Below are 27605 nucleotides of genomic sequence, written 5' to 3'. Positions count from 1 at the left end.
GATAGAGCATGAAAAGTTGTAGTCCGGGGGGAGACTTCAATAAGAGCAGCACTACAGTCTGATGACGGTCATGTTTCAGTGAGTAACATGCAACAAACTTTGCGGTCAGTAATTAGGTCTTTCACAAGAAAGGTTTTACTTGTGATTGCTCTAACATTTAAAAGCGCCATATTCAATGCCATCTGCCTTGAGGTGACCAAAGGAATAAAAAACAAATGATTAATATCACAACCACGATTTATCAGAATGGTAGGAGATAACAGTTTGTATCAACTCACTAGAAGGCGGAGTTAAAGGAACATCAATTAGGTTACTCACAATAACCACAGTGCCTTTTCTGCAGGAGTTGATATGATTTCCAAGTACTCTGTTGCTTATTCTGACAGGGAGAACTGGAGCACTACCAAAACAGTTTGCGATGTTACTGGAAAAAAAGAGACATACCTGTCATGGCAAAGTTTCTTCATGTACTCATTCAGGGCAAAGAGTAAACTGAATCATTCCGAAACCCTTCAGTAGCACGGGAGGGGGCCAGAGATAATTAATCTCTTCCCTGTGCTATCGAGGGTGTTTAAAAATGTTTGTAGTCCTCACTCAGTTCCTCAGATCTCTTAAAACAAAGGTCGTTAAAACCTACGTGAGTGACGATGGTGACAATATTGGAGTAGTTGGCCAGAACTGTGGGCAGGAGGGAGTTGATGCCATGGACACAGGCTCCTGGGTGACAGTGGAACTTAGTCTGTCCACAGATCTTCTCTGATAGATGAAGGGTGGCCAGGTGCCCTTCTTTGCGAGGCATTGGAAAACTTCCCTGGTCTTTGTGGTTGAATCTGTGTTAAAAATGCAATGCTTGACTGAGGGACCAAACAGATAATTGTATGTTTTATTTAACTAGGCAAGTCAGCTAAGAACAAATTCTTATTTACAATGATGGCCTACACCGGCCAAACCCGGACAGCGCGGCCAATTGTGCACCGCCCTATGGGACTCCCAATCACGGCCGGTTGTGATACAGCCTGGATTCGAACCAGGGTGTCTGTAGTGACACCTCTAGCACTGAGATGCAGTGTCTTAAAAAATCATGTTAAACAATATTGTTACACACAGAGTAAGTCCATCCAAGTTATTAAGTGACTTGTTAAGCACATTTTTACTCCTGAAATTATTTAAACTTGCCATAACAAAGATGTTGAATACTTATTGACTCAAGACATTTCAGCTTTTAAATTGTATTAATTTGTAAAAATTTCTAAAAACTTAATTCCACGTGGACATTATTGGGTATTGTGTGCCAGTATGCCAGTGACACAAAATCTAAATTTAAGACATTTTAAATTCAGGCTGTAACACAACAACATTTGGGAGAAGTCAAGTGGTGTGAATACTTTCTGAAGGCACCTTTTTGACAAACTAAATGTGAGGTGAACTATCACTTTAATTGTAAAACGTTACCTTAATGGGCTTGTTCGACATTGGCGCTGACAGTGCAGGCGACTGCCGACAGACTGATCTACAAGGAACTTTACATCGTAAATAATTGCTCATTATTATTTGTCGATCAGTCAGCAAGTCACCCATGATACATGACGGTTTGGATCCTCTCGAACACCGCCTCTGTCAGCTGCGCTTACCACGGACTGGCTGAGAAAACTGTGCTAGACTACAGTAGAGGGGGGTTGATGGTGACGCAGGAAAAACACCCAAGTGCAGACAAAAAAATAAGCAAGGAAGAGAGATCATATTAGCAGATCTGGATGCATGCATGAAAATATTATGTAACACACGTTGACACTTAGCGAAACCCAGAATAGAACGATTCATAGACAGGACAAGTCAACTCAAGGAAGTTGCATCAAATGTTGGGGTAAGTAACATTGGGTAGCTAGCAACAATGGTGCTAACTGGCTAGTATAGCTAGATAACATTTCTGAGTAATTAACAATGAAACATTATAGCTGTCTAGCTTCAAGGTGTAACGTTACACATATGTTTTTCATTAGATAAAGAGGAAAGAGTAATAACAAGCAAGGTGTCTGACATCGACAGAATGAATGCTGAAATGCCGGTTTGTTTCTGTATGTAACGTTGGCTAGTTAAGTTAGCTGTTATTTCTGGCTGTGGCAAAATGGCTGACGTTTCCCATACCAACCTGTTAATTGTTTGGATTTTGAAATATAACGGTTTCCACATAGCTAGTTCAAGGTCAGTCTCAACCAGACAAGATGTTGGCTAACTTCTTGGACTAGTGGTGTTGACAGATATGGGCTGGTGGTTGATCAACAACCTACCAATGCACACAGACTGTTGATTGTTGTGGCGACGGCAGCGCCATTAGCTAACGTTAACTAGCATGTTAGCGCTACTACCGATGTTGAGTAAGGATAAGGCCCTCGCAATGTTTGTCAGTAGCTAGCTAGCTAACGTTATGGGCCTTGTCTAACGTTATGCATTAGTTATCGTCCAGACTCCTGTTGCATTGTTATTTTTCACATCAATTAACCGTGTTCCAGGCAGTGTTTGCAGGCTGGTTATTTTCGCATTGTTTGAAATATTTGGCTAATGCTACGCAATCTAGCAAGTGTAGTTAGCTACGTTATTTGTTGGCTAGTTAGCGGTCTCTCATATCTAGAATACACCATACAATGTAACAGTGACACTTATTTTGAGATTGAGTTGTTTGCTGTAACTAAATCAAGTTTTCCTTATACTCCATTACCCAAGTAACTTGATTTAATTAGTTAGCTGTACAATGTTACTCAATGACGTGTCCTCACAGAAAGAGATTCTGGTGAGGAAAGCGGATCGTGATAAGAATGATTAGCAAGCCTAGGACCAAGTACATTTTTATTCACACACATCATGCAAGCAACCTTCTCATTTGTCGTAACATAATGTTTTCCTTTGTGCCAAGCTCCTTGTAAACCAACGGCTGTCACAAGAAATGTCCAAATGTCTTGACATGTCTGTCTGCATCAAACTGTCTCCAGAACAGAAACTGAAGGTGGAGCCAAGGGTAGTCTTGAAAATCCGACCCTAGTTGCCTCTGCCTAGTGTCGGTTTTTGAGGCTAGCCAAGGAGGGGGCTGGCATTGGATCTATTGACAAATATTAGATTTTAGTTATTTGCAAGCAAGGCATTGTCAATAAAAGTAATTGTTGCCGATTTTGAGGCCTGGTAAAATGCTTAATTTGTGCATTTCCGGACACAAATGACTTCATTTCACTTGAAAGGTCTGCGTTTCCTCAGTCATGACCTAGCTATGCCTAGCTAGTCTATTGGTCTTCAAGTTTTACTCAAGTCAGCAAAACTAAGCCTTGACCATGATGACCTGAATAGTTGTCGTATACTAGCTGTGTATACACACTGCCATGGCAGCTGTGCCAGCTGGAATTACTATATTTTCAGCAAGCTGAAAACCAGTGTTTCTCAACCCCCCCAGAAGTTCTCATTTTAGTTTTAACCCTAAACTTGCACCACTGATTCAGTTATTCAACTAATCATAACGCCTTTGACTAATTTAATTAGGTTTATGGTTAGAACACAAATGTGGAACGTCTGGGGGTGCTGAGGAGAGGGTTGGGGAAACCCTGGTTTATGGCCCGGTCAGGTGCTTTCTCAAGACTCAAGGTTTCTTTTCATCTGATTGGTTCCTCAACCGTTCTTGCTCCTTGGGTCATTGATTCCGATTGGCTTGTCAACTTCCATTCACACTGTAGCTGTCAGCTGTATCCTACTCCTGCCGGCTTGCCTGATGATGCTTGAGGTAGAAGTCGGCCCAAACCACAGATCTAGGATCAGATTCCCCTTCCCTAATACTAACCTCTTCCATTAGATGGAAGCGGATACATCTGAAGACGGGAAACTGAAGACAGCCAATAATAAACCTGTAAACTGAGCCCAGAGGATCGTAACTCAGCTGGAGACTGTCTTAATGTGACTCAAGACTTCCAGTGTCTCACAACTAGACACACAGACCTTTCCTACCCAGAAACCCTATCCCATAATCTTAATGTTCCCTCATAGGCACTTGAGTGGATTGAAGGAGCCTGAGGCCCTAAACCTATCTCTTCCATCCTGACTCATAGTGATTTAGGATGTTTTGCTTTGTCACTCTGCTGTTGTGTAAGGTCAATATTCTACACAGACTTTCTCCAGTCCTCCAGTACCCCCCAACATCACACATTTGTCTTATAGGCCTGGACAAAAAACCCTGATTCAACTCATTGAGGGCTTGATGATTAGTTGACAAGTTGATTCAGGTGTGCATGTCTGGGGCTCCAACAAAAATGTGTGCTGTTGGGACTACTGGAGGACTGGAGTTGGGAAACATTGTTACAGTACTGGGACACGTTGTTGGACTACCACAACTTTATGTCAGTGGCACTGGCAGCCAAGCATAAATGGCCTGAATTCAATCCAATATGCTATTATTAATCATTTTGGGCAATTATTAAGAATACATTTTTTGTCCGTAAGTGCACAATGGCTTGTTCTCCTTGTTCAATTGTTCTTGTTTAGTTATTGTATTAGGCTTGGCTAATATAGCCAGGTGATATCTTGAAACCTCAATATCCCATGCATGTTTTGCTGTAGTGAGACGTGCGTAACCTAGGGGCTGCAGTTAGTTGGGGTAGGGTTAGGGTAGGGTCATGCTCTGTGTGACCAATCAACAGTTTGCCAGTAGCTGTATACTGTCTTGCACAGTCTAGATATCTCTGAACCAGTTCGACAGAGACTATTAATAGGCCAGTGTGGTGCATGGTTGATAGTCCTGTGCTGTCTGCAACTGGAAATAGGAGAGTTGATGGCAGTGGGGGGGCTTCTGTCTGTTGGTATTGGGGCTAGTGTGTGTGTGTGTCTGTATGTAATAATTCCACCCCGTTGTCAAGCATGCGTATTAGCATTTTAATATCTAGACCCAGATAGTGGCAGAGTGAGAGTCATTTGAATTGGTCTCGCTTAGTTGAAAACTCCTGTCTTGCAAACATACTGTGGAATCATGGCCTTTGGATGCACCTGTGTTGTTTCACAGCTATTTTTACACCTCAAGAGTGGTCTGAAGTTGTCCATGTGATGTTCACTACATTGTACACAGATTAGCTGAAATGCACATGCCTCAGTCCCAAATGCATGGGAAAAAATGGGGCATCAACCATTCTAAATCTCTCTCCCCTGTCTCTGTCCCACAGGTTCTGCGATGGTTTCTGCAACCCTCCCTGAGCCTCAGCAGCCGGAGCGTTCCCTCTCAGCCGGCCTCTGGTTCTCCTTCCCTACCCAGGCAGTGATTCCCCCCCAGGCCAGGGCCACCTAAAGCGGACAAGACTGCCAAGATCTGCCCTGTGTCGATCATGACGGTCACCACACGTGGCTCCCCCGTGGGGGGAAATGATAGCCAGGGCCAGGCACCCGCTGATTCTCAGAGCCAGCCCCCACCCACACAGGCCCAGGTGAGTGTCGGGGTGACTTGTGTCTATCTATGGATAGTTCCCCAATTATCAGTGAACAAGGTTACCCGCATATCAACTGTATGTCTGCGTGAAGTTGACTGACTAATATGGAGCGATCTGCAATGCCATATGCTTTAGTACTTACTTACTTAGGCCGATCGCCCCATGAGGAGCATAGGACAGTAGTAGGCGTTCATCTTTAGTATGAAACGGCATGAGTCATGTTGAGGCCACAGCTGGATGTTCTCCAATGAGAGAAGCTCTTTGTAATTTAAGAGTTTCTGAGCTGTGGACAGGATGACTGATGTAAGCCTAATTAATGTCACATAATTGAATAAGCTTTATTTATAATCTAATGTTTTTTAAATTAATTTAGTCCCTTATGCTCTATGAATTGTGTTTGTTTGACTTTGTGCTTCCTGTGATGTTCCAAGGCTTAATTACCTACCTTCCTCACTGTGTGTGTGTGTGTTCCCAACTAGCGTTTATCTCTTTTAATCAGCGTCTGTAGTATGCTTGCTATTAATGTGTGTGCGCGTTGCAGGCGGTGTCCCCCAACCCGTCGACCACGGAGCCGTCTCCTGTGAGCCCACCGGCGGCGGAGGAGGAGCAGGGCCAAGGAGACTCTGCCCCTGCTCTGGAGGAGGAGGAGCCTGCCTTCCCTCACACTGACCTGGCCAAGCTGGACGACATGATCAACAGGCCCCGATGGGTAGTCCCAGTCCTGCCAAAGGGGGAATTAGAAGTTCTACTTGAAGCTGCTATAGACTTATGTAAAAAAGGTGTGTCCATCATCGTATACAATATACATCCATATAGGACATCTTTTTCATTTGTCTTCTATTGATTTCACTTTGTTTTCTGCCTTTAATCGTTGCCTCTTTCTGCAGGGCTTGATGTGAAGTGTGAGGCGTGCCAGAGGTTTTTCAGGGACGGCCTGACCATCTCCTTCACTAAGATCCTCACAGACGAGGCTGTCAGTGGGTGGAAGTTTGAGATCCATGTAAGGGCCTCGTGTGTGTGTGTGTGTGTGTGTGCGCGCACTAGCACTTCCTGTTTGAACTACAGCTGATTGTCCTTCCCTCCAGAGGTGTATCATCACCAACACACACCGGCTGGTGGAGCTGTGTGTGACCAAGCTTCCTCAGGACTGGTTCCCCTTACTGGAGCTACTGGCCACAGCCACCAACCCCCACTGCAAGTTCCACATCTACAACGGCACGCGGCCTTCTGAGACCATCCCCGCCGGGGCAACGCTGGCCGACGACGAGCTCTTCGCCCGCCCACCTGACCCTCGCTCACCCAAGGTAGGCCCCAACTCACCCTCACTCACTCAGGATTCCTCGCTTGATACAGTATGTCCAAGTTTTCAACATGAATAAAGCTGTCGCCAGTGATTGGCCATTCACTGTTCTCTCTCTCCCTCTCCCTCTCAGGGCTGGTTGGTGGACCTGATTAATAAGTTTGGCACGCTGAACGGGTTTCAGACTCTACACGACCGCTTCATGAGCGGACAGGCACTCAACGTGCAGATCATCGCCGCCCTCATCAAGTATGTTAGCGCAGATGGACCAATGTAAGGGACTTGTAAGGGACATGTGTGTGTCCTAACCCGTGTATGTCTTCCCTCCAGGCCGTTCGGCCAGTGCTATGAGTTCCTGACCTTGCACACAGTGAAGAAGTACTTCCTGCCAGTGATCGAGATGGTTCCTCAGTTCCTGGAGAACCTGACGGACGAGGAGCTGAAGAAGGAGGCCAAGAACGAGGCCAAGAACGATGCCCTGTCCATGATCATCAAGTCCCTGAAGAACCTGGCCTCCAGGGTGCCCGGTCAGGAGGAGACCGTCAAGAACTTGGAGATATTTAGGTTGAAAATGATCCTTAGGTGAGAAACCTTCAGTTGTTTTCTTTTTAGGTTGTTATTGTATAGAATTAAAATTCACATTGGGGTTTGAGCACCTCGTATGATGAGTGTTTTGGACAGTCAACTGCTGTTTTATTATTAAGGGAAAGCTTTTGGGTGGAGTTATCTTTTGGTATTTCTTTCATTAGTCCATTGTTGACATAGTCCCAAACTTGTTTGCTAACATGCAATTTTTTTTTCAAGATGCAGAACTTTCAAAATACAGCTGGTATTTTTCTGACATGCAAAACATTTTGGGACTCTGCCAACAATGGACTAACGAAACAAATACCAAAAGATAGCTTTTGGGTGGAATTTTCCTTTTCGATAAGATGGTTAGGCTTTTAATTTGTTGATTGGTCCCCAGGTTATTGCAGATTTCCTCATTCAACGGCAAGATGAATGCCCTGAACGAGGTCAACAAGGTAATCGCCAGTGTGGCCTACTACACGCATCGGCATGGCAACCCGGAGGAGGAGGAGTGGCTGACGGCAGAACGCATGGCGGTGAGTCACCTAGCCCCTAACAGTTACTCCTTATGAATGGTAATGGACTGGATTTGTATAGCGCTTTTAAATTGCTCATCAGAGTTTAATAGTCAATTCCAGTTCAATTCCCGTCAGTCAAATTGGACATGGAATTTCTCCACGGGAATGCAAATCTATGCCTGACGTTTGTCTTTCTCTCCCTTTCTCTCAGGAGTGGATCCAGCAGAACCACATCCTGTCCATCGTGCTGAGGGACAGCCTCCACCAGCCTCAGTACGTAGAGAAACTAGAGAAGATACTCCGCTTCGTCATCAAGGAGAAAGCCCTCACCATGCAGGACCTGGACAACATCTGGGCAGCGCAGGTACTGAGTTAAATGTGTCATGGGAAAATGGGTCTCAGCAATATGGGGATGGCTCCATCTTGAATTTTAATGTACTTCCTATTCATTGAACCTATACAGGTTATTCTCATTTGTGAAAAATATATATTTTGCTAGAGAGACCTTTTCCTTTATGGGAGAGAAGGGGTTGTTTTTAGAACCATGCCTAAGTGTCTTCTGTGTCTGTTTTCTATGTCAGGCTGGTAAGCACGAAGCCATAGTGAAGAATGTCCATGACCTTCTGGCCAAACTGGCCTGGGACTTCTCTCCAGAGCAGCTCGACCATCTCTTTGATTGCTTCAAGGAGAGTTGGACGAATGCGAGTAAGAAGCAGCGTGAGAAGCTGCTGGAGCTGATCCGTCGTCTGGCGGAGGACGATAAGGATGGAGTGATGGCCCACAAGGTGCTCAACCTGCTGTGGAACCTGGCTCACAGTGACGACGTCCCCGTGGACATCATGGACCAGGCCCTCAGCGCACACATCAAGATACTGGACTACAGCTGCTCTCAGGTAAAACTACTGTTACTGCTACTGGGTTGTATTCATTAGGCACCAAATGGAAGAAAACAGACTGAAACTGGGACACTCTACCTAAGCTTGTCAAATGAGAATCTCTTGTTTTTTGTTTTCTGTTGCAAAATGTTTTGCTACGATGGTCCCTAATGACTAGGACCCTGCTCTGTGCTTCTGTGTTCCAACAGGACAGAGACACCCAGAAGATCCAGTGGATAGACCGCTTCATCGAGGAGCTGCGCACCAACGACAAGTGGGTCATACCAGCCCTGAAGCAGATCAGAGAGATCTGCAGCCTGTTTGGGGAAGCTCCTCAGAACCTCAGGTAACGAAAGACTCTCCACCTCCCTGTCTCTCTCCCTTTCTCTCTCGCTCTCTCATCTCTTTTTCCTATTGAGTCATAGCTTGTGATGAAATATTACATTTCTCTCCTTCCCTTTCCTCTTCCCCATACAGTCAGACCCAGAGGAGTCCTCATGTGTTCTATCGTCATGACCTGATCAACCAGCTGCAGCACAACCATGCCCTGGTCACTCTGGTGGCTGAGAACCTGTCTGCCTACATGGAGACCATGAGACCGTTCTCCAAAGCTGAACACGCAGACTTTGACCCTCAGACGGTCAGAGTGGGAAGTCGCTACAGTCATGTTCAGGAGGTCCAGGAGAGGCTCAACTTCCTGAGGTAAGGCAGGCGGCTGCCTCCAGGCATCTCTGGATGAAAACAATGACCCTTGACTGCTTTTCTGGGCGGCGAGGCATTTCTCAGTCTGTGGGAATGATAGTGGCCGTTCTGAGTCGTCTGTTAGTGTCTAACTGCTTTGAACCATCTTGTTCTCCAGGTTCCTGTTGAAGGACGGACAGTTGTGGCTATGTGCTCCTCAGGCCAAGCAGATCTGGAGGTGTCTGGCTGAGAGCGCTGTCTTCCTGTGTGACCGGGAGGCGTGCTTCAAATGGTACGTACACATTTGTTGAGACCAGCCTTTGATGTATATTAAATATGATTTCCCTTTTTAATTATTCCAGGTTAGTTCAACTCAAATGTTATTGGTAGCACTTCACTTCATTTGTTATAAGCAAGTATGAGCCTTTATAATGTCTTTATACTGTCTTTTCCAACTCTAGGTACTCTAAGTTAATGGGAGATGAGCCAGACCTGGACCCGGACATCAACAAGGACTTCTTTGAGAACAATGTTCTGCAGCTGGACCCGTCCCTGCTCACGGAGAACGGCATGAAGTGCTTCGAGAGGTTCTTCAAGGCTGTCAACTGCCGCGAGGGCAAACTGGTGGCCAAACGCAGGGCCTACATGATGGATGACCTGGAGCTCATAGGACTGGACTACCTCTGGAGGGTGAGTGTTAAACAGCTTATCAGTGTTCGAAAGCTTTCTGAACACACTGTATAACCTGGAGCTCATAGGACTGGACTACCTTGGGAGGCATTTGAGTTAAAACTCCTCTTATCGCTGTTATAAGCTTTTATAGACAACAGTCTGGTTCCTGGATTAACCCTGGAGGAGGATCGTGCACAAAACAGCTTTGCATTGTTCTACCAGGTGGTGATCCAGGGTACTGATGACATCGCCAGCCGAGCCATCGACCTGCTGAAGGAGATCTACACCAACCTGGGGCCCAAGCTGCAGGTCAACCAGGTGGAGATCCACGAGGACTTCATCCAGTTGTGTTTTGACCGTCTGAAGGCGTCGTATGACACGCTGTGTGTCCTGGACGGGGACAAGGACAGCATCAACTGTGCCCGGCAGGAGGCCATCCGCATGGTTCGCGTGCTCACCGTGCTCAAAGAGTACATCAATGAGTGTGACAGCGACTACCACGAGGAGAGGTCCATACTGCCCATGTCCAGGTAGGAGAGAGACTCACACACACACAGACTCACACAACACACACTTGTGAAAGCGAGGTCTAACTTAGGTTGTCAGAGACTCCGTGCCAACATTTTGACAGACCGATCCCTCTTTCTTTCTCTCAGGGCGTTCCGGGGGAAGCACATCACGTTGATCGTGCGTTTCCCTAACCAGGGTCGTCAGGTGGATGACCTGGACATCTGGTCTCACACCAATGACACCATCGGCTCGGTGCGCCGCGGCATCCTCACACGCATTAAGGCCAACGCCACGCACACCAAGATAGAGCTCTTCATTGGCGGGGAGGTTGTCGACCCGGCGGATGACAGGAAGCTGATTGGACAGCTCAACCTCAAGGACAAAGCAGTGAGCTAGTCATTTCGTAATCAATGGCCCAAGCACTGGTTTTGAATTAGGGCTTAGTTCCGATGTGTTTAAATACAATTTTACTCCCTCCTGGAATCACTAATCTACTGGGATTAGATGATGAAAGCACAGTGTATCTGTTAGCGTTTGGTTCAAATTGGTATATTGTGTTTGTGTGTGTGTGTATATAGTTGATCACAGCCAAGCTGACCCAGGTGAGTGCCACCGTGCCCTCCAGTCCTGACAGCTCCTCAGACTCCTCCACTGCCTCGCCCAGTAACCACGGCAACCACTTCAGCGAAGGACCCAACCCAGAGGTGGAGGGCTGCCTGCCTGGAGTGGTAAGACACACACACACACACACACCTTTCCTCACGTGAGAAATGTCAAATGTGTCGTCTTCTCCTGAGTATCGTCTTCCTCTCTAGATCATGTCTCTCCACCTGCGCTACATCTCGTTCCTGTGGCAGGTAGCAGACCTGGGTTGTACCCTCAACATGCCTCTGCTGCGAGATGGAGCCAGGCTTCTCATGAAGCTTATGCCTCCAGGTACACTGTCTTTCTTTCTCACGCTCTCATTCTTTCTCATTATAGCTTGCTGTCCTTCTGTGGCCCCAAAACAGCATCTCTCATCCTTCCTCTGCGTCTCTCTCTCTTACTGTGGTTTGAAATGATTTGTCCTGACTGACTGATGTTCTGTTTGAGCTGTGTGTAGACAACGGTACCGTGGAGAACCTGCGCGCTATCTGTCTGGATCATGCCAAACTGGGAGAGAACAGCCTGAGCCCCACACTGGACTCCCGCTTCTTTGGCCCCTCGCCCTCACAAGTCCTCTACCTCACTGAGGTTGGTAACACACACCACTGTGTGTGGTGGTTTACGTGATCGATTCATTACCCCTTACACTCTTCACATCCTCCTGCCACGTTTGATTGATTGGATTGATTCCCCAGGTGGTGTATGCGTTGCTGATGCCGGCCAGCGGCACCCTCGGGGAGGACGCCAGCGACTTCCAGTACAACTTCCTGAAGAGCGGCGGCCTCCCGCTCGTATTGAGCATGCTCACCAGGAACAACTTCCTGCCATCGGCCGACATGGAGACGCGGCGGGGGGCGTACCTCAATGCCCTGAAGATCGCCAAGCTGCTGCTGACCGCCGTGGGGTTCGGACACGTCAAAGCTGTGGCCGAGGCCTGCCAGCCCGTAGTGGAGGGGACCAGCCCCGCATCACCAGTAAATAACGCTATTGTATTGCCGTTATATTACCTCTGTAAATACGGGGAAAACCTTGTTACTACAGCTTAGACGAGTGCAGAACAATGAGAGTAGCAGGACCCTTGTTACCAGACCCCGAATGGACAGACCATGATCACCTCAAACATAACTTCACTGTGTATTTGAATGAGCTTGAATATGACTGGTGTTCTTAATCCACTGTCTTCTGTTTTTGTTCCTCTCCAGATCAACCAGGTGACCCACGACCAGGCCCTAGTCCTCCAGAGTGCTCTACAGAATATCCCGAACCCCGCCTCTGAGTGCATGCTCCGTAACGTGGCCATACGACTGGCCCAACAGATCTCTGACGAGGTGAGACGGCCCGTCTATTGAGACGAGTGCTTACACATGTGTTCAACCGGGTAACAACAGCTAGTCAAAAAGAGTAAGACTAAACGTCTGCTCACTTTTTTTGGCAGTCTCTGCCCCCGAACTCCCAGAACTTCTTCCAAGCATCCAAGTACATCCCAGACCTCTGTGTGATCCGGGCGGTGCAGAAGATCGTGTGGGCTTCAGGCTGTGGCACGGTACAGCTGGTCTTCAGCTCTAATGAAGAGATCAGTCAGATCTATGAGAAGGTAAAACCCTTTCTAAACTGAGATGGTGTGTGCTTGGTTTTTACGGTGTGTATTGCATACTTCTAGGGGTTTGTATGGAGAGTTTCTGTATCTTTTATAAACTCACAGCGGTGTGTGTTAATCACCTCTACAGACGAACGCGGGTAATGAGCCGGACGGGGAGGATGAGATGGTGTGCTGTGAGGCACTGGAGATCATGACCCTGTGTTTTGCCCTGCTGCCCACCGCTCTGGACACACTCAGTAAGGAGAAGGCCTGGCAGACTTACATCATAGACCTGCTACTGCACTGCCACAGCAAGTATGTCTGCATCTGGCTGTTAATCTATGTCTGTGTTGTGGATCTGTTCATTTGGGGCATTTCCTGGACACAGACTAATCCTGGACTGAAAAGCATTTTCAATGATGGATTCTCCATTGAGTTTATAATAGGAGTAGGCATAATCTGTGTCGGGGAAACCGCCCCTTGGTGTTCAAACTTAATCTCACAAAAACAAGCCCATATAAAACTGTCATCTGACGATGTCAAAAGCACCTTTTGACGGTGAAAGGAACCTGTTGTCATCTCCCTGTCTGTCCCCAGGTCAGTTCGTCAGATGGCTCAGGAGCAGTTCTTCCTCATGGCCACTAGGTGCTGTATGGGACACAGACCCCTCCTATTCTTCATCACCCTCCTCTTCACCGTTTTAGGGGTGAGTATCCTTCCATCTCTTCACTCTCCCCTACTGACACAATAGTCATTCTTTGGCTCTGGGTAGAAGTTGCCCTTAAGGACAGACCTCGGATCAGTTTACCAGCTCTCAATCCCAGCCTTCATCATTAGAGGAGGAAATGTAACACACTGAAACTCTTCACCCCACTCCATTGGGACCCCTTGTTGTTGTAACACGTATCCTTCCTCTCTCCTCCAGAGCACGGCAAAGGAGAGGGCGAAGCACGCAGGGGACTACTTTACGCTGCTGAGGCACCTGCTGAACTACGCCTACAACAGCAACATCAACCTGCCCAACGCTGAGGCGCTGCTCAATAACGAGATCGACTGGCTCAAGAAGATCAGGGTATTGGACAAGAGAAGTCTTTTCATTGTTAGAAAATTAAATGCAGTTTAATATGATGTAGTTTAGAGAAGACCTAAGATGGGCTTTCATATCTCTCATAAATATTACCGCTAAATGGCAGTTTGGTGTTTTTTCCACTAGGATGAGGTGAAGCGGACAGGAGAGACGGGGGTGGAGGAGACCATTCTAGAAGGTCACCTGGGGGTCACCAAGGAGCTGCTGGCCTTCCAGACACCAGAGAAGAAGTACTACATTGGCTGTGAGAAGGGTGGGGCCAACCTCATAAAGGTGGGTCATTGTGTTGTTTATGAAATCCAATATGGTTGCCAAATAGTTCACTCAATATAGTCACAGGACAAGCCACCATAAGATGATGCTTTGTCCATTCTGTTAATTCACCCCACTCTTTCTCCAGGAGTTGATAGATGACTTCATCTTCCCGGCGTCTATCGTATACCTGCAGTACGTGAAGAGTGGGGAGTTCCCTACAGAGCAGGCCATCCCTGTCTGTAGCAGCCCCGCCTCCATCAACGCCGGCTTCGAGTTGCTGGTGGCTCTGCCGGTCGGCTGTGTCCGGAATCTCAGGCAGATCGTTGATACACTCACAGATATGTACTACCTAGGTACACCAACTATACACATTCAATGATATATACTACCTAGATACACCAACTATACACTCACAGACATGTACTACATAGTCACTTAATCTGTGATCTTAATTCCTAATTATTTTTCTCACATATTCCTCTATCTATACTGGTAAATTATACCTCTCCTCAATGAATTATAAATGTTTTTCTGATATTCATTGTTGTGTTGATCATATATGTGGAATGGATAAACGTTGAACAGCTCTCTCTCCTTCTCTCCCTGTCTCTCAGGTTGTGAGGCTCTGACAGAGTGGGAATATCTCCCCCCAGTGGGGCCGCGGCCCACCAAAGGCTTTGTGGGGCTGAAGAACGCGGGGGCCACCTGCTACATGAACTCGGTCATCCAGCAGCTCTACATGATCCCGCCCATCCGTAACGGTGTCCTGGCCGTGGAGGGCACCGGCACCGACGTGGACGATGAACTGTCCGGGGACGAGAAGCAGGAGAACGAGGTGACTGACTGGGAATCAATCAACTGTATTCACTCTTCAGATTGAATAATTGCATAATGACTTGCTTAAAGCTACAATCTGAGATGCTTTTTATGGCAGCCCCAACCCTTGGTATAGAGCTAAGGGACTAGGGAAATGAAATCCCTCTGAAGTTCATATTACCGAGTGTTTATGGATGTTGTGTAGAGGAACCAAGATGTACATTTTGAACTTAAATAATCCATCCGGTGTATTGTTACTTTCCCTCCTCAGACTAATGCCGACGGAACGGTGCGGGACGAGGTGTTCCCCTACCAACACCAGTTTGACGACAAGCCCTCGCTGAGTAAGTCGGAAGACAGGAAGGAGTACAACATTGGGGTGCTACGCCACCTACAGGTCATCTTTGGTCACCTGGCCTCCTCCCGACTGCAGTACTACGTACCCCGAGGCTTCTGGAAACAGTTCAGGTGAGCTAACGATAGCAGGCTGAGGTAAAACAAGGAAATGTCAAGGAATGTAGTGGTGTACCGATTACAAGCTGTTTATTTTGAAACCAATTTCACACAAATGGTCTTGGAAGACTAAGAGCTATCTCTATCGATCTCTTTCCTGTAGGTTATGGGGTGAGCCGGTGAATCTGCGAGAGCAGCACGATGCCCTGGAGTTCTTCAACTCTTTAGTGGACAGTCTGGATGAGGCTCTGAAGGCCATGGGCCACTCCTCCATGCTGAGCAAGGTGCTGGGAGGCTCCTTTGCCGACCAGAAAATCTGCCGTGACTGCCCACACAGGTGAGTGATTTTCATCCACTTACTAACACTGGTGGAACCGAATGAACGACCACTCATCCTCCAGATTTTATTATGCAAATATTCTAAAACCTGCATAAAGAAAATATGTGCATTTTCCCACCAGTGTGGTATTCCCACCAAATGGACTTGTTTTAGATATAAAATCAGTGCGTGATGACGTAGTGCACACAAAATGTACTTTTTCGCTTAATCTACCCATCGTATCCGATTTCAAAAATGCTTTACAACGAAAGCACAACATATGTTAGATCACCTCCAAGTCAAAAAAACACAGCCATTTTTCCAGCCAAAGATAGGAGTCACAAAAAGCAGAAATACAGATACAATTAATCACTAACCTTTGATGATCTTCATCAGATGACACTCATAGGACATCATGTTACACAATACATGTATGTTTTGTTCGATAATGTGCATATTTATATCCAAAAATCTGTTTACATTGGTGCGTTACGTGCAGTAATGTTTTGATTCCAAAACATCTGGTGATTTTGCAGAAATACTCATAATAAACATTGATGAAAGATACAAGTGTTATTCACAGAATTAAAGAGACTTCTCCTTAATGCAACCTCTGTGTCAGATTTCAAAAAAACTTTACGGAAAAAGCATAATCTGAGAATGACGCTCAGAACCCAGTCCAGCCAGAGAAATATCCGCCATTTTGGAGTCAACAGAAGTTAGAAACAAGTCAAACGATGTATGGAATCAATCTTTAGGATGTTTTTAACATAAAACATCAATAATGTTCCAACCGGAGAATTCCTATGTCTGAAGAAAAGCCATGGAAAGAGAGCTAACTCTGTCGGGAGCGCGTGTCACGCGCCTGAGACACTCTGCCAGACCACTGACTCAAACAGGTCTCATGAGCCCCTCCTTTATAAAGACGGTTGACATCTAGTGGAAGCTGTAGGAAGTGCAACTTGGCCTACCGATACTGTGTATTCGGTAGGCCAAGCTTTGAAAAACTACAAACCTCAGATATCCCACTTCCTGGTTGGATTTTTCTCAGGTTTTCGCCTGCCATATGAGTTCTGTTATAGTCATAGACACCATTCAAACAGTTTTAGAAACTTCAGAGTGTTTTCTATCCAATACTAATAATAATATGCATATATTAGCATCTGGGACAGAGTAGGAGGCAGTTCACTCTGGGCGTGCTATTTATCCAAAAGTGAAAATGCTGCCCCCTATCCCTAAAGAGAACTTCTCATGTATCGAATACAAATCTGAAGTGCAATGTTTCCATTGGATTTTCCACTCGACCATTAGTTTTGTCACAAACTGTTGTGGTAAATAGACAATATGCCTACTCTGGTCTTGACATGTGCGCTCCAGCTAACAGCTCTGAGTCAGTGTGGGTCGGCTAGTCTACATGATGACATTATTCTGGAGAAGAGAGAATTTTTACAAATTTGTTAAACAGCAGTCATGTATTTACCATCTTGTCACCAGAATAAGACCCATGATATTTATTGGAAAGGAGCGTCAAGCTCATCACCTTTAATCTGTAGCTTAATAAACTGCATGGTTTCCTGAACCGTAGTGGGAGGACCCACACCGTGTCATCGCATGACTCCAAGTTTACTTCCATATGATGATTATTATATAAATGTTTGCGCATTTCTCGCAAAATACATTTTTAACAAAGATCCCACCATGTTGAACGAACAAATTATCTATGGTGCCATTTATACAATTGTACTAAAACTAGCTGTCGTGATCAAAACAAATGTTTTTAAGTGTGTGTATATATACGGTATGACTACTCTCAGAAATGTGGATGGAAACGTGGTTAGTGACACAAAATGGCACCACATAGTTCTCAGTTATCACAGGCATGAAATCTAATAAGTGAAACTGTTCCACCATCTTGTTCCCAGGTATGAATGTGAGGAGTCCTTCACCACGTTGAACGTGGACATCAGGAACCACCAGAACCTGCTGGACTCTATGGAGCAGTACGTCAAAGGAGACCTGCTGGAGGGAGCCAACGCATACCACTGTGAGAAGTGTAACAAGAAGGTACCTCACTCTTCTCCTGTCCTTCATCATTCCTGTTGAGTACTCAGTCCTTTGTTTTCATTCCATTGCAAAATAGCAGTGTTGATATGGATAGATACTTTAGGATGACATTTCTTACTGTTTTGTTTTATCCACTACAGGTGGATACAGTGAAGCGTCTGCTGATAAAGAAGCTTCCTCCAGTGCTGGCCATCCAGCTGAAAAGGTTTGACTACGACTGGGAGAGGGAGTGTGCCATCAAGTTCAACGACTACTTTGAGTTCCCCAGGGAGCTGGACATGGAGCCCTACACTGTAGCCGGGGTGGCAAAGCTGGAGGGTGATGACGGCAACCCGGAGAGCCAGGTAGATTACTTTTATATCAAATTTGATTTGTGTATTAGAGCTCTATAAATGTTTCACAAAGTTCTAAACAGAAACCATGGCCTGAACCCCAAAAGAGTAAACAGAAGCAGCATTGGCAAGGAAACTCATCATTAGTCCAAACATTGTCTCTAGTCAGTCACTCCTCCCTCCTCCTTTTCCTCTCAGATGATCATGCAGAACGAACCATCGGAACCCGACCCGCCAGGCTGCAGTTCTAAGTACCGCCTGGTGGGGGTGCTGGTGCATTCGGGCCAGGCCAGCGGCGGCCACTACTACTCTTATATCAGCCAGCGAGACGGTGTCACCGGCGGTTCCGCCGACAGCGGGCAGAAGGAGCGCTGGTACAAGTTTGACGACGGTGACGTGACGGAGTGCAAGATGGACGACGACGAGGAGATGAAGAGCCAGTGCTTCGGGGGGGAGTACATGGGAGAGGTGTTTGACCACATGATGAAGAAGATGTCCTACAGGAGGCAGAAGAGATGGTGGAATGCCTACATCCTGTTCTATGAGAGGATGGACGCGGCAGGGGGAGGGGCCGCAGTGGAGGCAGACGGAGAGCTGGCCAGGTGCATCTCAGAGCTGACTGTGTCTCCCACTACACCACGACAGGTGGGGATCAGGACTGTGTGTGTGATAGTGTGTATTTGTGTGTGATAAAGTGCAGAGGCGAGAACCTGTGGGTGTGAATGAGTCTGTTTGTATGTATAATGACGTAATGCTCATAACCGTACTAATGAATTCCCCCTCCCCTCCCAGGTGACGATGCCGGGGGCCATTGAATGCAGTGTGAGGAAGCAGAATGTCCAGTTCATGCACAGCCGCATGCAGTACAGCTTGGAGTACTTCCAGTTCGTCAAGAAGCTGCTGACCTGCAACAGCGTCTACCTCAACCCTCCCCCGGGTCAGGACCACCTGCTGCCAGAGGCAGAGGAGATAGCCATGATCAGCATCCAGCTAGCAGCTAGGTTCCTCTTCAGCACCGGGTTCCACACCAAGAAAATAGTCCGGGGGCCCGCCGGTGACTGGTGAGTGGGTTGTCTGTGAGAGGGAGAAAGTGTGTGCTTTCTTTATATTGCAAGACAGCCTTGTAACTCTCTTTCCCTCGCCTCTCTCCTTTTCCCTCTTTCTGTCTACTCTCCTCCCTCCCTCACCTTCTCTCCCTCTCTCTCAGGTATGACGCCCTGTGCATCCTGCTGCGCCACAGTAAGAACGTCCGCTGCTGGTTTGCCCACAACGTTCTGTTTGCGTACCCCACGCGCTTCTCTGAGTACCTGCTGGAGTGTCCCAGTGCCGAGGTCCGGGGGGCCTTCGCCAAACTCATCGTCTTCATCGCCCACTTCTCCCTGGCGGACGGGCCATGCCCCGTCCCCACCAGCTCCCCTGAGGGGTCCACACAGGTACGGAGGGAGAAAAGGGGGAGTGAGAGATGGAGGGAAAGAGTAGAGAAAGTGTGTGATGTAATACTAATGACCATACTTGGTATTCACATCTCAAAAAATATGAATGAACTTACCACAATCAATTTCAATAGAAAGTTAGCAAAAATAGATAAGATTCTGCAACTATGGAGAAGTAAATACTTGTCTATTTATGGAAAAATCATATTGATTTACTCTTTGGTCCTATCACAATTTACTTACTTACTAATGGCACTGCCTACTCCAGATGACTCGTTTTTAAAAATCATATGAGCAAATAATACAGCTTCATTTACAGTGCCTTGCGAAAGTATTCGGCCCCCTTGAACTTTGCAACCTTTTGCCACATTTCAGGCTTCAAACATAAAGATATAAAACTGTATTTTTTTGTGAAGAATCAACAACAAGTGGGACACAATCATGAAGTGGAACGACATTTATTGGATATTTCAAACTTTTTTAACAAATCAAAAACTGAAAAATTGGGCGTGCAAAATTATTCCGCCCCCTTAAATTAATACTTTGTAGCACCACCTTTTGCTGCGATTACAGCTGTAAGTCGCTTGGGGTATGTCTCTGTCAGTTTTGCACATCGAGAGACTGACATTTTTTCCCATTCCTCCTTGCAAAACAGCTCGAGCTCAGTGAGGTTGGATGGAGAGCATTTGTGAACAACAGTTTTCAGTAATTTTGCACGCCCAATTTTTCAGTTTTTGATTTGTTAAAAAAGTTTGAAATATCCAATAAATGTCGTTCCACTTCATGATTGTGTCCCACTTGTTGTTGATTCTTCACAAAAAAATACAGTTTTATATCTTTATGTTTGAAGCCTGAAATGTGGCAAAAGGTCGCAAAGTTCAAGGGGGCCGAATACTTTCGCAAGGCACTATCTATAAATTATACTTAAACCCAAAATGGTTCTCCAGTAGATTAAGGTTCATCCGTTGTTAAAAAATGTACTTTTTGCCTTCATACAGATTACAAATTCTAATTTTTGATGAATTGAAAATTACATTTTGTTTAAAGTATTTCCCTTTGTTAAACAAGCCATACAAAGCTGGTTACAATTTCAGTTTTATCCTCCAGAAATGATAGAACAAATGTTGCGGTTAAACACAAATATGCTGATTATTTAAAAAAACAATACATTCTTTACGGAAACATTTTTTTAAAATCGTATTTATTAATGATATTACGATTAGAAACGGAAGAGTTATGTCACATATGCAGCTATCGAAAATATATGGGAGTATCTGCTCAATCCAAATTTACAACCAACTGATTGCAGCACTACCACAAAAATGGAGGAGGCAAGTAGAAAAGGGAGAAGGTAGGGAACTTGTTTGCCTGCCAGATATTAAAGATACAAATTGTCTGAAAGGAACTGGCATAAATAGAAAAATATACCAGTTTCATTTCAGGACAAAAATGTTGCGCCATACAGGATGTAAATAAATGGGAAGAGATTTTCGATGTACCGATTCCATGGCACATGGTTTATGAACTGGTACAAAAAACATCACTTGATTCAACACTTATTGTTTTTCAATTAAAATTATATAAAATTCTTTGCACCAACAGAATGCTATATATAAGGGGTGTACAACAATCCCAGCTCTGTAGATTTTGCTGCAAAGAGACAAAATCAATAGATAATTTATTCTGGTATTGCCTCAATGTAGCTTGTTTCTGGTCACAGGTTCACGGAATGGTTAAAAAAATCATAACGTGCAATTAAAATGAACCTTACAAATCGCAGTGTTTGGCGATTTGGAAAGCCGTAGTCACTAAATATTATAAAACTTGTGGGAAAGGTTTTCATCTTTAGCTCACAATCTGTAGATACTATTCGTTTTTAGAAAGGTTAAATTATGTAAAAGAGCACAATTCAAAAATATATGGCACATGGAAACCAAACGAGGGGGGTCTATGGTGATAGGTGGGATGGGCTGAGAGTGGCTGAGGGGCGGGATTAAAGAGCTGAGGTCTATGGTGATAGGTGGGATGGGCTGAGAGTAGCTGAGGGGCAGGATTAAAGAGCTGAGGTCTATGGTGATAGGTGGGATGGGCTGAGAGTGGCTGAGGGGCAGGATTAAAGAGCTGAGGTCTATGGTGGTAGGTGGGATGGGCTGAGAGTGGCTGAGGGGCAGGATTAAAGACCTGAGGTCTATGGTGATAGGTGGAATGGGCTGAGAGTAGCTGAGGGGCAGGATTAAAGAGCTGAGGTCTATGGTGATAGGTGGAATGGGCTGAGAGTGGCTGAGGGGCGGGATTAAAGAGCTGAGGTCTATGGTGATAGGTGGAATGGGCTGAGAGTAGCTGAGGGGCAGGATTAAAGAGCTGAGGTCTATGGTGATAGGTGGGATGGGCTGAGAGTAGCTGAGGGGCAGGATTAAAGAGCTGAGGTCTATGGTGATAGGTGGGATGGGCTGAGAGTGGCTGAGGGGCGGGATTAAAGAGTTTATGGTTGGTAATATATTATTGTTAGGTGACTGCTTTATATAAAAGTCCCATTGATGCTAAATGTATGTACATACATGTAGCAGAAAAGCTGTAAAAAATACAAAAATATATTTGGCCGACTGGGGGGGGGGGTGCATGGGTAAATTTAAAAAAATGACCTGTAACCTTTGACCTCCTGCATCAGGGCTGTGATAACCTGAGTCTGAGTGATCACCTGTTGAGGGCTGTGTTGAACCTGCTCAGGAGAGAGGTGTCAGAGCACGGCCGACACCTGCAGCAGTTCTTCAACCTCTTCGTCATGTACGCCAACCTGGGTAAGACGACGTGCGTGTGCAGGAGAAACACTGTTGGTTTGTTTCTTGCTGGAATAAAACATGGTTTCTCTTCCTCCCTCCCTCTCTCCCCAGGTCTGGCAGAGAAGACCCAGTTGTTGAAGCTGAGTGTCCCTGCTACCTTCATGCTGGTGGCTCTAGACGAGGGGCCTGGCCCTCCCATAAAGTACCAGTATGCAGAACTGACCAAGCTCTACGCTGTGGTCTCCCAGCTACTGCGCTGCTGTGACGTCTCCACACGCATGCAGTCCTCCATCAATGGTATGTTTCACTCTCTCTGTCACCGCCTTGTGGTTGCTGTCTCTTCTGCTCTCCTTTCTTTCTCTCTCATTCTCTCTATCTCTGTTTCATTCATTCTCTAATGGTTCCATTCTCTCTCTCGGGTTCACTGTCTGTCATTCTCTCTCTCCTGTTTCTTTACTCTTATTTGCGTTCTTAGAATGAAGCGAAGTGTCCAAATAGATATAAATGTATCTCACTATCCTCTAGGTAACCCGTCCCTGGCCAACCCGTACGGAGACGCCAACCTGACCACCCCCATCATGCCCCTGCAACAGCTGGTGTCAGAGATCCTCTTCGTTAGGACCAGCTATGTGAAGAAGATCATCGAGGACTGCAGCAACTCTGAGGAGACGGTCAAGCTGCTGCGCTTCAGCTGCTGGGAAAACCCCCAGTTCTCCTCTACCGTGCTGTCTGAGCTGCTCTGGCAGGTAAGGGGTTAACACGGATGACTCTCACTCACACACGGCGTTTTTGTTTCCCTCACCCACCTACCTGTCTCAACCCCTAGGTGGCGTACTCCTACACGTATGAGCTGAGGCCTTACCTGGACCTGCTGCTGCAGATACTGCTGATAGAGGACTCCTGGCAGACCCACAGGATCCACAACGTGCTGAAGGGTATACCAGACGACAGGGACGGCCTGTTTGACACCATTCAGCGCTCTAAGAACCACTACCAGAAACGGGCCTACCAGTGTATCAAGTGCATGGTGGCTCTGTTCAGCAACTGTACTGTGGCCTACCAGATACTACAGGTAAACCATGACAGTAGTAGACTAGATATGATATGGTAGTCACCTCTCTCTCCTCTCTGCCTACCAGATCAGTCATTTTAGAATGGTGTTTCAGATATGTGCAATATGTTTGTGTCTGGATATCTTGAATGGTGTGTATCAGGAATAGTTCTAATGTTAACACAGTTCTATTCGTCTCTCTCTGTTGTGCTCCCAGAGTAACGGGGACCTGAAGCGTAAGTGGACGTGGGCGGTGGAGTGGCTGGGGGACGAGCTGGAGAGGAGGCCCTACACAGGGAACCCCCAGTACACCTACAACAACTGGTCTCCCCCCGTCCAGAGCAACGAGACCTCCAACGGGTACTTCCTGGAGCGCTCACATTCCGCACGCATGACCCTGGCCAAGGCCTGTGAACTTTGCCCCGAGGAGGTACGGAAGGTGTGTGCGCGTGGGATGGGTGTTTGCATGTTTTGTCGGTGTGTGTGTGTGTGGTAATGTAACAGAGCTCTCCTTGGCTGATTCCATTGTCTGTATTTTCTTTCAGGAGCCAGATGATCAGGAGGCAACAGAAGATCACGACTCCTCCCCTCCCGAGGACACAGCGCTGTACCCCCATAACCCTGCTCCTGCCACGCAGTTTCAGCAGGTAACACACACACTTTATGGCACTGCTCCAGAATTTACAGAATGCTCATATTGAATGCTGACACCTCTTTCTCCCTGTTTCCATGTCTCTCTGCAGCAGAACAACCACCCCCACGCCCAGCCCTATACGGGTCCGGCTGCCCAGCACATGAACACGCCCCAGCGGCCCCCACAGAGAGCACAGGAGAGCTGGGAGAGCACCACAGAGGAGGTGGGGCCCGTGGCGCCCCCGCCCGCTGTACAGACGACAAAAGAGTAACAACACGACACGAGGGCAACCAAACCCCCTTAACCTGCAACTCACCTCACCAAATCTCTTTGAACACTAATATCACTCAATACCTTCAAGACACCCAGTTTATTGATTGGTTGATCGAACAGTCGATTTAAGACTAGACCCAGGCCGGAGCGCTCTCTTCTCTCCAGGAGGAACAGCGTCCTCTTTGTCACCTCTGACCCTTGACTCCTGCCCTCTGGATCGGGCCAATTAAGCTCTTCAAGTGTCTCTGTTTCTATCGTAGAATTGGAATTCTATGATTTCTAGAACTTTGAGTTGGAAGAGTCTCGACCTTCTCTTTCTCTCTGCCCCATGGAGACACGTCACTGCTGACAGAGAAGAAAACATACCTCTGCAGGGTTGTGTGTACAGTGTTTTTGAGAAACTTTTGAGATGAAAACAATAATGTGTGTACAGGAACTGAAACAAAATGGTGAAGGGAAGGGGTACATGTTAATGTTTTGGAATCGTTAAAACCTTCCTTCCCTCGACCTCCCTCCCAACCAACTGCAATGATGAGGCAAGGCTGTCCTGGATTGGCCCCTAATATGTGACTGGCTGACCGGGTCTTGGTTGATGCAGTCATCTGTTCCAACACTATACTATAGTAGGTTTCAAACGCCTCTCTCGCAGTGAGGACATGTTGAAATAAAGAATTTAAACCAGTATCACCCTGTGTGCACCAGTTGACAATGGCAGGGGTGGGTGAAGGCTTGTTTAATCTCTGCTCACTTGAAGTGAAAATAACTCTGCTTCTTGGTTTTCTTACTTTTTTCCCTTCCACATTTTGTCCTACTTGAACACAGCTACAGTCTTACAAATGTCTGTCCGTTGAGAATAACAGATGAAGCATTCTAAAGCAGGGTCATGATCTACAGTAACTGCTGGTAAACAAGCTAACTGACTCGCCCAGCGTTTCTGATTGTTCTTCTAGGATTCTATCTGCAACGAAAGTAGATGGCTGTGTTTCAGTTGGTAACATGAATGCGTGGTTTGTTGTAAATTGTTTTTTGTTTTACTAGGAGAATTGTCTGAAACAAGCAAAATCCCTGCAAAAAAAAGAAGCCCTTGATATGAAGAATCGTAGACTATTTTATTTGAATTTCCTAGATGTTGTTTTTGCTGATTTGAAAGGAAGTAGGAAGTAATTGAAGAGGAACTTTTTGGTCCATTTCTTTAAAAAAACAAACACTTTGTTAATAACTGTTTTGAGTTCCATCTGCCCTGAACTGATTTTGCTAACAATAGTTTTGGCCATGGTGTGATTGTGAATTCTGGAGCTACAGTTCACACTTCGAAGTTGTTGTTTTTGTCTGTACAGCAGTGTGCCCACTACCAAGAATACATGGAAAATGCAATCTTTACATTGTAGTGGTTTCATATTTCATCTATGATACATTGTAAATACCTAATGCATGCAAAAAAAGGACATACAAGTGACAACAATATCTAGTTGAGGGAATTTGCCAACAGTAAATGGCATTGCCCCAAGGGATTAGACACAAGATGTCTGCTAAAACTGTGGCCTATACAGACAAGCTGTGGAAGCGCAAGGTGAGGAGGGAAACAGTCTCCCCGTCCCCCCCATCCCCCAAACAAAAAGCATACTGGGGAGAAAAAAGGGGCAACCCGGGAACCTCCTGAGAGGACAAGACTATGGATGGTTCTAGATTAGGACCTAATGAGGTGGTGTGGTTAGAATGCTGTATGGACTGATGTCATCCTTCCAGGCCCTGCCCTAAAGCACTACAGGTCATCTCTCCTCTCACTTATTCCATCATTTTTTTAGACTGCAAGGTCTAACAGATTGTTTTTTTTGTTTATGTAGGCATTTTCTTTGTGTAAAGTGTTATTTCAGGATCAGATCTGCCTTATTTTGTTTGAATAATTCAAGTTTTTTTTTTTTGTGAAACATGCATGGATGGTTATTCCCCCCCCCCCCCCCCCCCCCATACACACCACACTGTAAAAAGAAAAAAAACTTTCACCTGTCATTTGTTTTTAGATTAGCATGGATAAAGGGGAGGAGTCAAGGGAGAGGAAATTACTTTATTATTGAGTAACCTTTCTTTTGCCCCCATATAACCTTGTGCTTGTCAATCTAATGAACCAAACAGACAAGCTTTACAACACAGTTTATAAACCCAACTTTGAGCAGACGCTCTGAAGGGATGAGCCGGTCTGCCACAGCAGGTTTCCAGCCACTGATCCACAGACAGCCAACTTTACCCCATCCCTATCCTCCTTCAGTAGGTGAAAACTGACACTAGATCTGCTTTTGAAGCAACAATGTCTGGCATCTATTCTCTCAGCAGGCACTGTTTATTCTAGCTCATTCTCACCCGCAGGAGGAATGTCAAGGGGAGAATCTCAATTGCGTACACCTCGCTTCCTTTCTCCTCACCGCCTCCTCAAATGTCATTGGACGAGAAAGCCAGAAGTTCCTCCCCTCTGACCTCCAATGGGTTTTGAGGAGGTGAGAAATTGCAATTGAGATTCTCCCAAGGACTATTAGAAAGGCAAAGGGGATGTGGTGTTGACATAATGAGACTTTACAGCTGTCATCCATTCCTCGATCTCTACCTAATATGACAAAGTCAAGGTTCCTTCCCCAGTCAAAGTCATGAATGTAGAATTATCAGCACCAGTGTCCAGGCCTATCTGACTAAAACCAAAGCAGCCAGGAAAACATCGAGCCAGTGACCTTAATGTTTTGATGCATCCACCATGCACTCTACCTCCTGTGCCATAGAAGTCCAGAACTCCTGGCAGAGACTTCAGGACACCTACATTTTGGGACCCTGCATTCACATAACAAGGAGTGTCAGTACAGTAGCCTCTAGGCAGCTACCTGTTATGTCACAATTTGAAACAGCAGGGGAATACTACAAAAAGAGTAGGTTGGTGATTGATTAAAAGGCTTCCTTAAAAAAAAATGTATTAACAAATATAACACACCTACTCATTTCAGGGTTTTTATTTTGATTATTTTCTACATTTTAGAATAATAGTGAAGACATCAAAACTATGAAATAACACATAATCATGTAGTAAAAGTGTTAAACAAATCAAAATACATTTTATATTTGAGATTCTTTAAATAGCCAACCTTTGCCTTGATGACAGCTTTGTACACTCTCTCAACCAGCTTCACGAGGTAGTCACTTGGAATGCATTTCAATTAACTGGTGTGCCTTGTTAAAAAAAATTATATATAACCTTTATTTAACTAGGCAAGTCAGTTATGAACAAATTCTTAGTTACAAAGACGGCCTACCCCGGCCAAACCCGG

At 45.9% G+C, this 27605-nt stretch overlaps 1 protein-coding gene across 2 annotated transcripts; it reads left to right on the top strand.

The window, feature by feature from the left end:
* Positions 1 to 1500: 1500 nt before the first annotated feature.
* LOC110527339 (probable ubiquitin carboxyl-terminal hydrolase FAF-X) lies at positions 1501 to 25677 on the top strand. 2 transcript variants are annotated; one of them, XM_021608551.2, is made up of 42 exons: positions 1501 to 1864; positions 5190 to 5447; positions 5992 to 6229; positions 6338 to 6450; positions 6536 to 6754; positions 6884 to 6999; positions 7081 to 7332; positions 7718 to 7856; positions 8050 to 8202; positions 8420 to 8731; positions 8923 to 9059; positions 9191 to 9415; positions 9573 to 9686; positions 9856 to 10084; positions 10289 to 10596; positions 10723 to 10963; positions 11155 to 11304; positions 11392 to 11512; positions 11679 to 11809; positions 11917 to 12195; positions 12424 to 12549; positions 12657 to 12815; positions 12949 to 13115; positions 13398 to 13506; positions 13726 to 13872; positions 14014 to 14160; positions 14288 to 14495; positions 14757 to 14977; positions 15230 to 15426; positions 15575 to 15748; positions 17653 to 17794; positions 17935 to 18138; positions 18325 to 18771; positions 18919 to 19187; positions 19334 to 19559; positions 22228 to 22357; positions 22451 to 22636; positions 22865 to 23085; positions 23166 to 23411; positions 23608 to 23820; positions 23936 to 24037; positions 24134 to 25677. In XM_021608551.2, exons 2-42 carry the CDS (start codon positions 5349 to 5351, stop codon positions 24293 to 24295), a joined length of 7779 nt encoding a protein of 2592 aa, XP_021464226.2. In that variant the 5' UTR covers positions 1501 to 1864; positions 5190 to 5348; the 3' UTR covers positions 24296 to 25677. The 2 variants fall into 2 exon arrangements, with proteins under 2 accessions (XP_021464226.2, XP_021464225.2); XM_021608550.2 differs by having other exon boundaries at positions 23608 to 23829.
* Positions 25678 to 27605: the final 1928 nt, after the last annotated feature.

The sequence above is a fragment of the Oncorhynchus mykiss genome, chromosome 7 (genome assembly GCF_013265735.2).
Source record: "Oncorhynchus mykiss isolate Arlee chromosome 7, USDA_OmykA_1.1, whole genome shotgun sequence".
Classification (NCBI taxonomy): Eukaryota; Metazoa; Chordata; class Actinopteri; order Salmoniformes; family Salmonidae; genus Oncorhynchus; species Oncorhynchus mykiss.
The sequence above is the reverse complement of the archived record's forward strand: the minus strand, read 5'-3'. Positions and strand labels throughout refer to the sequence as shown.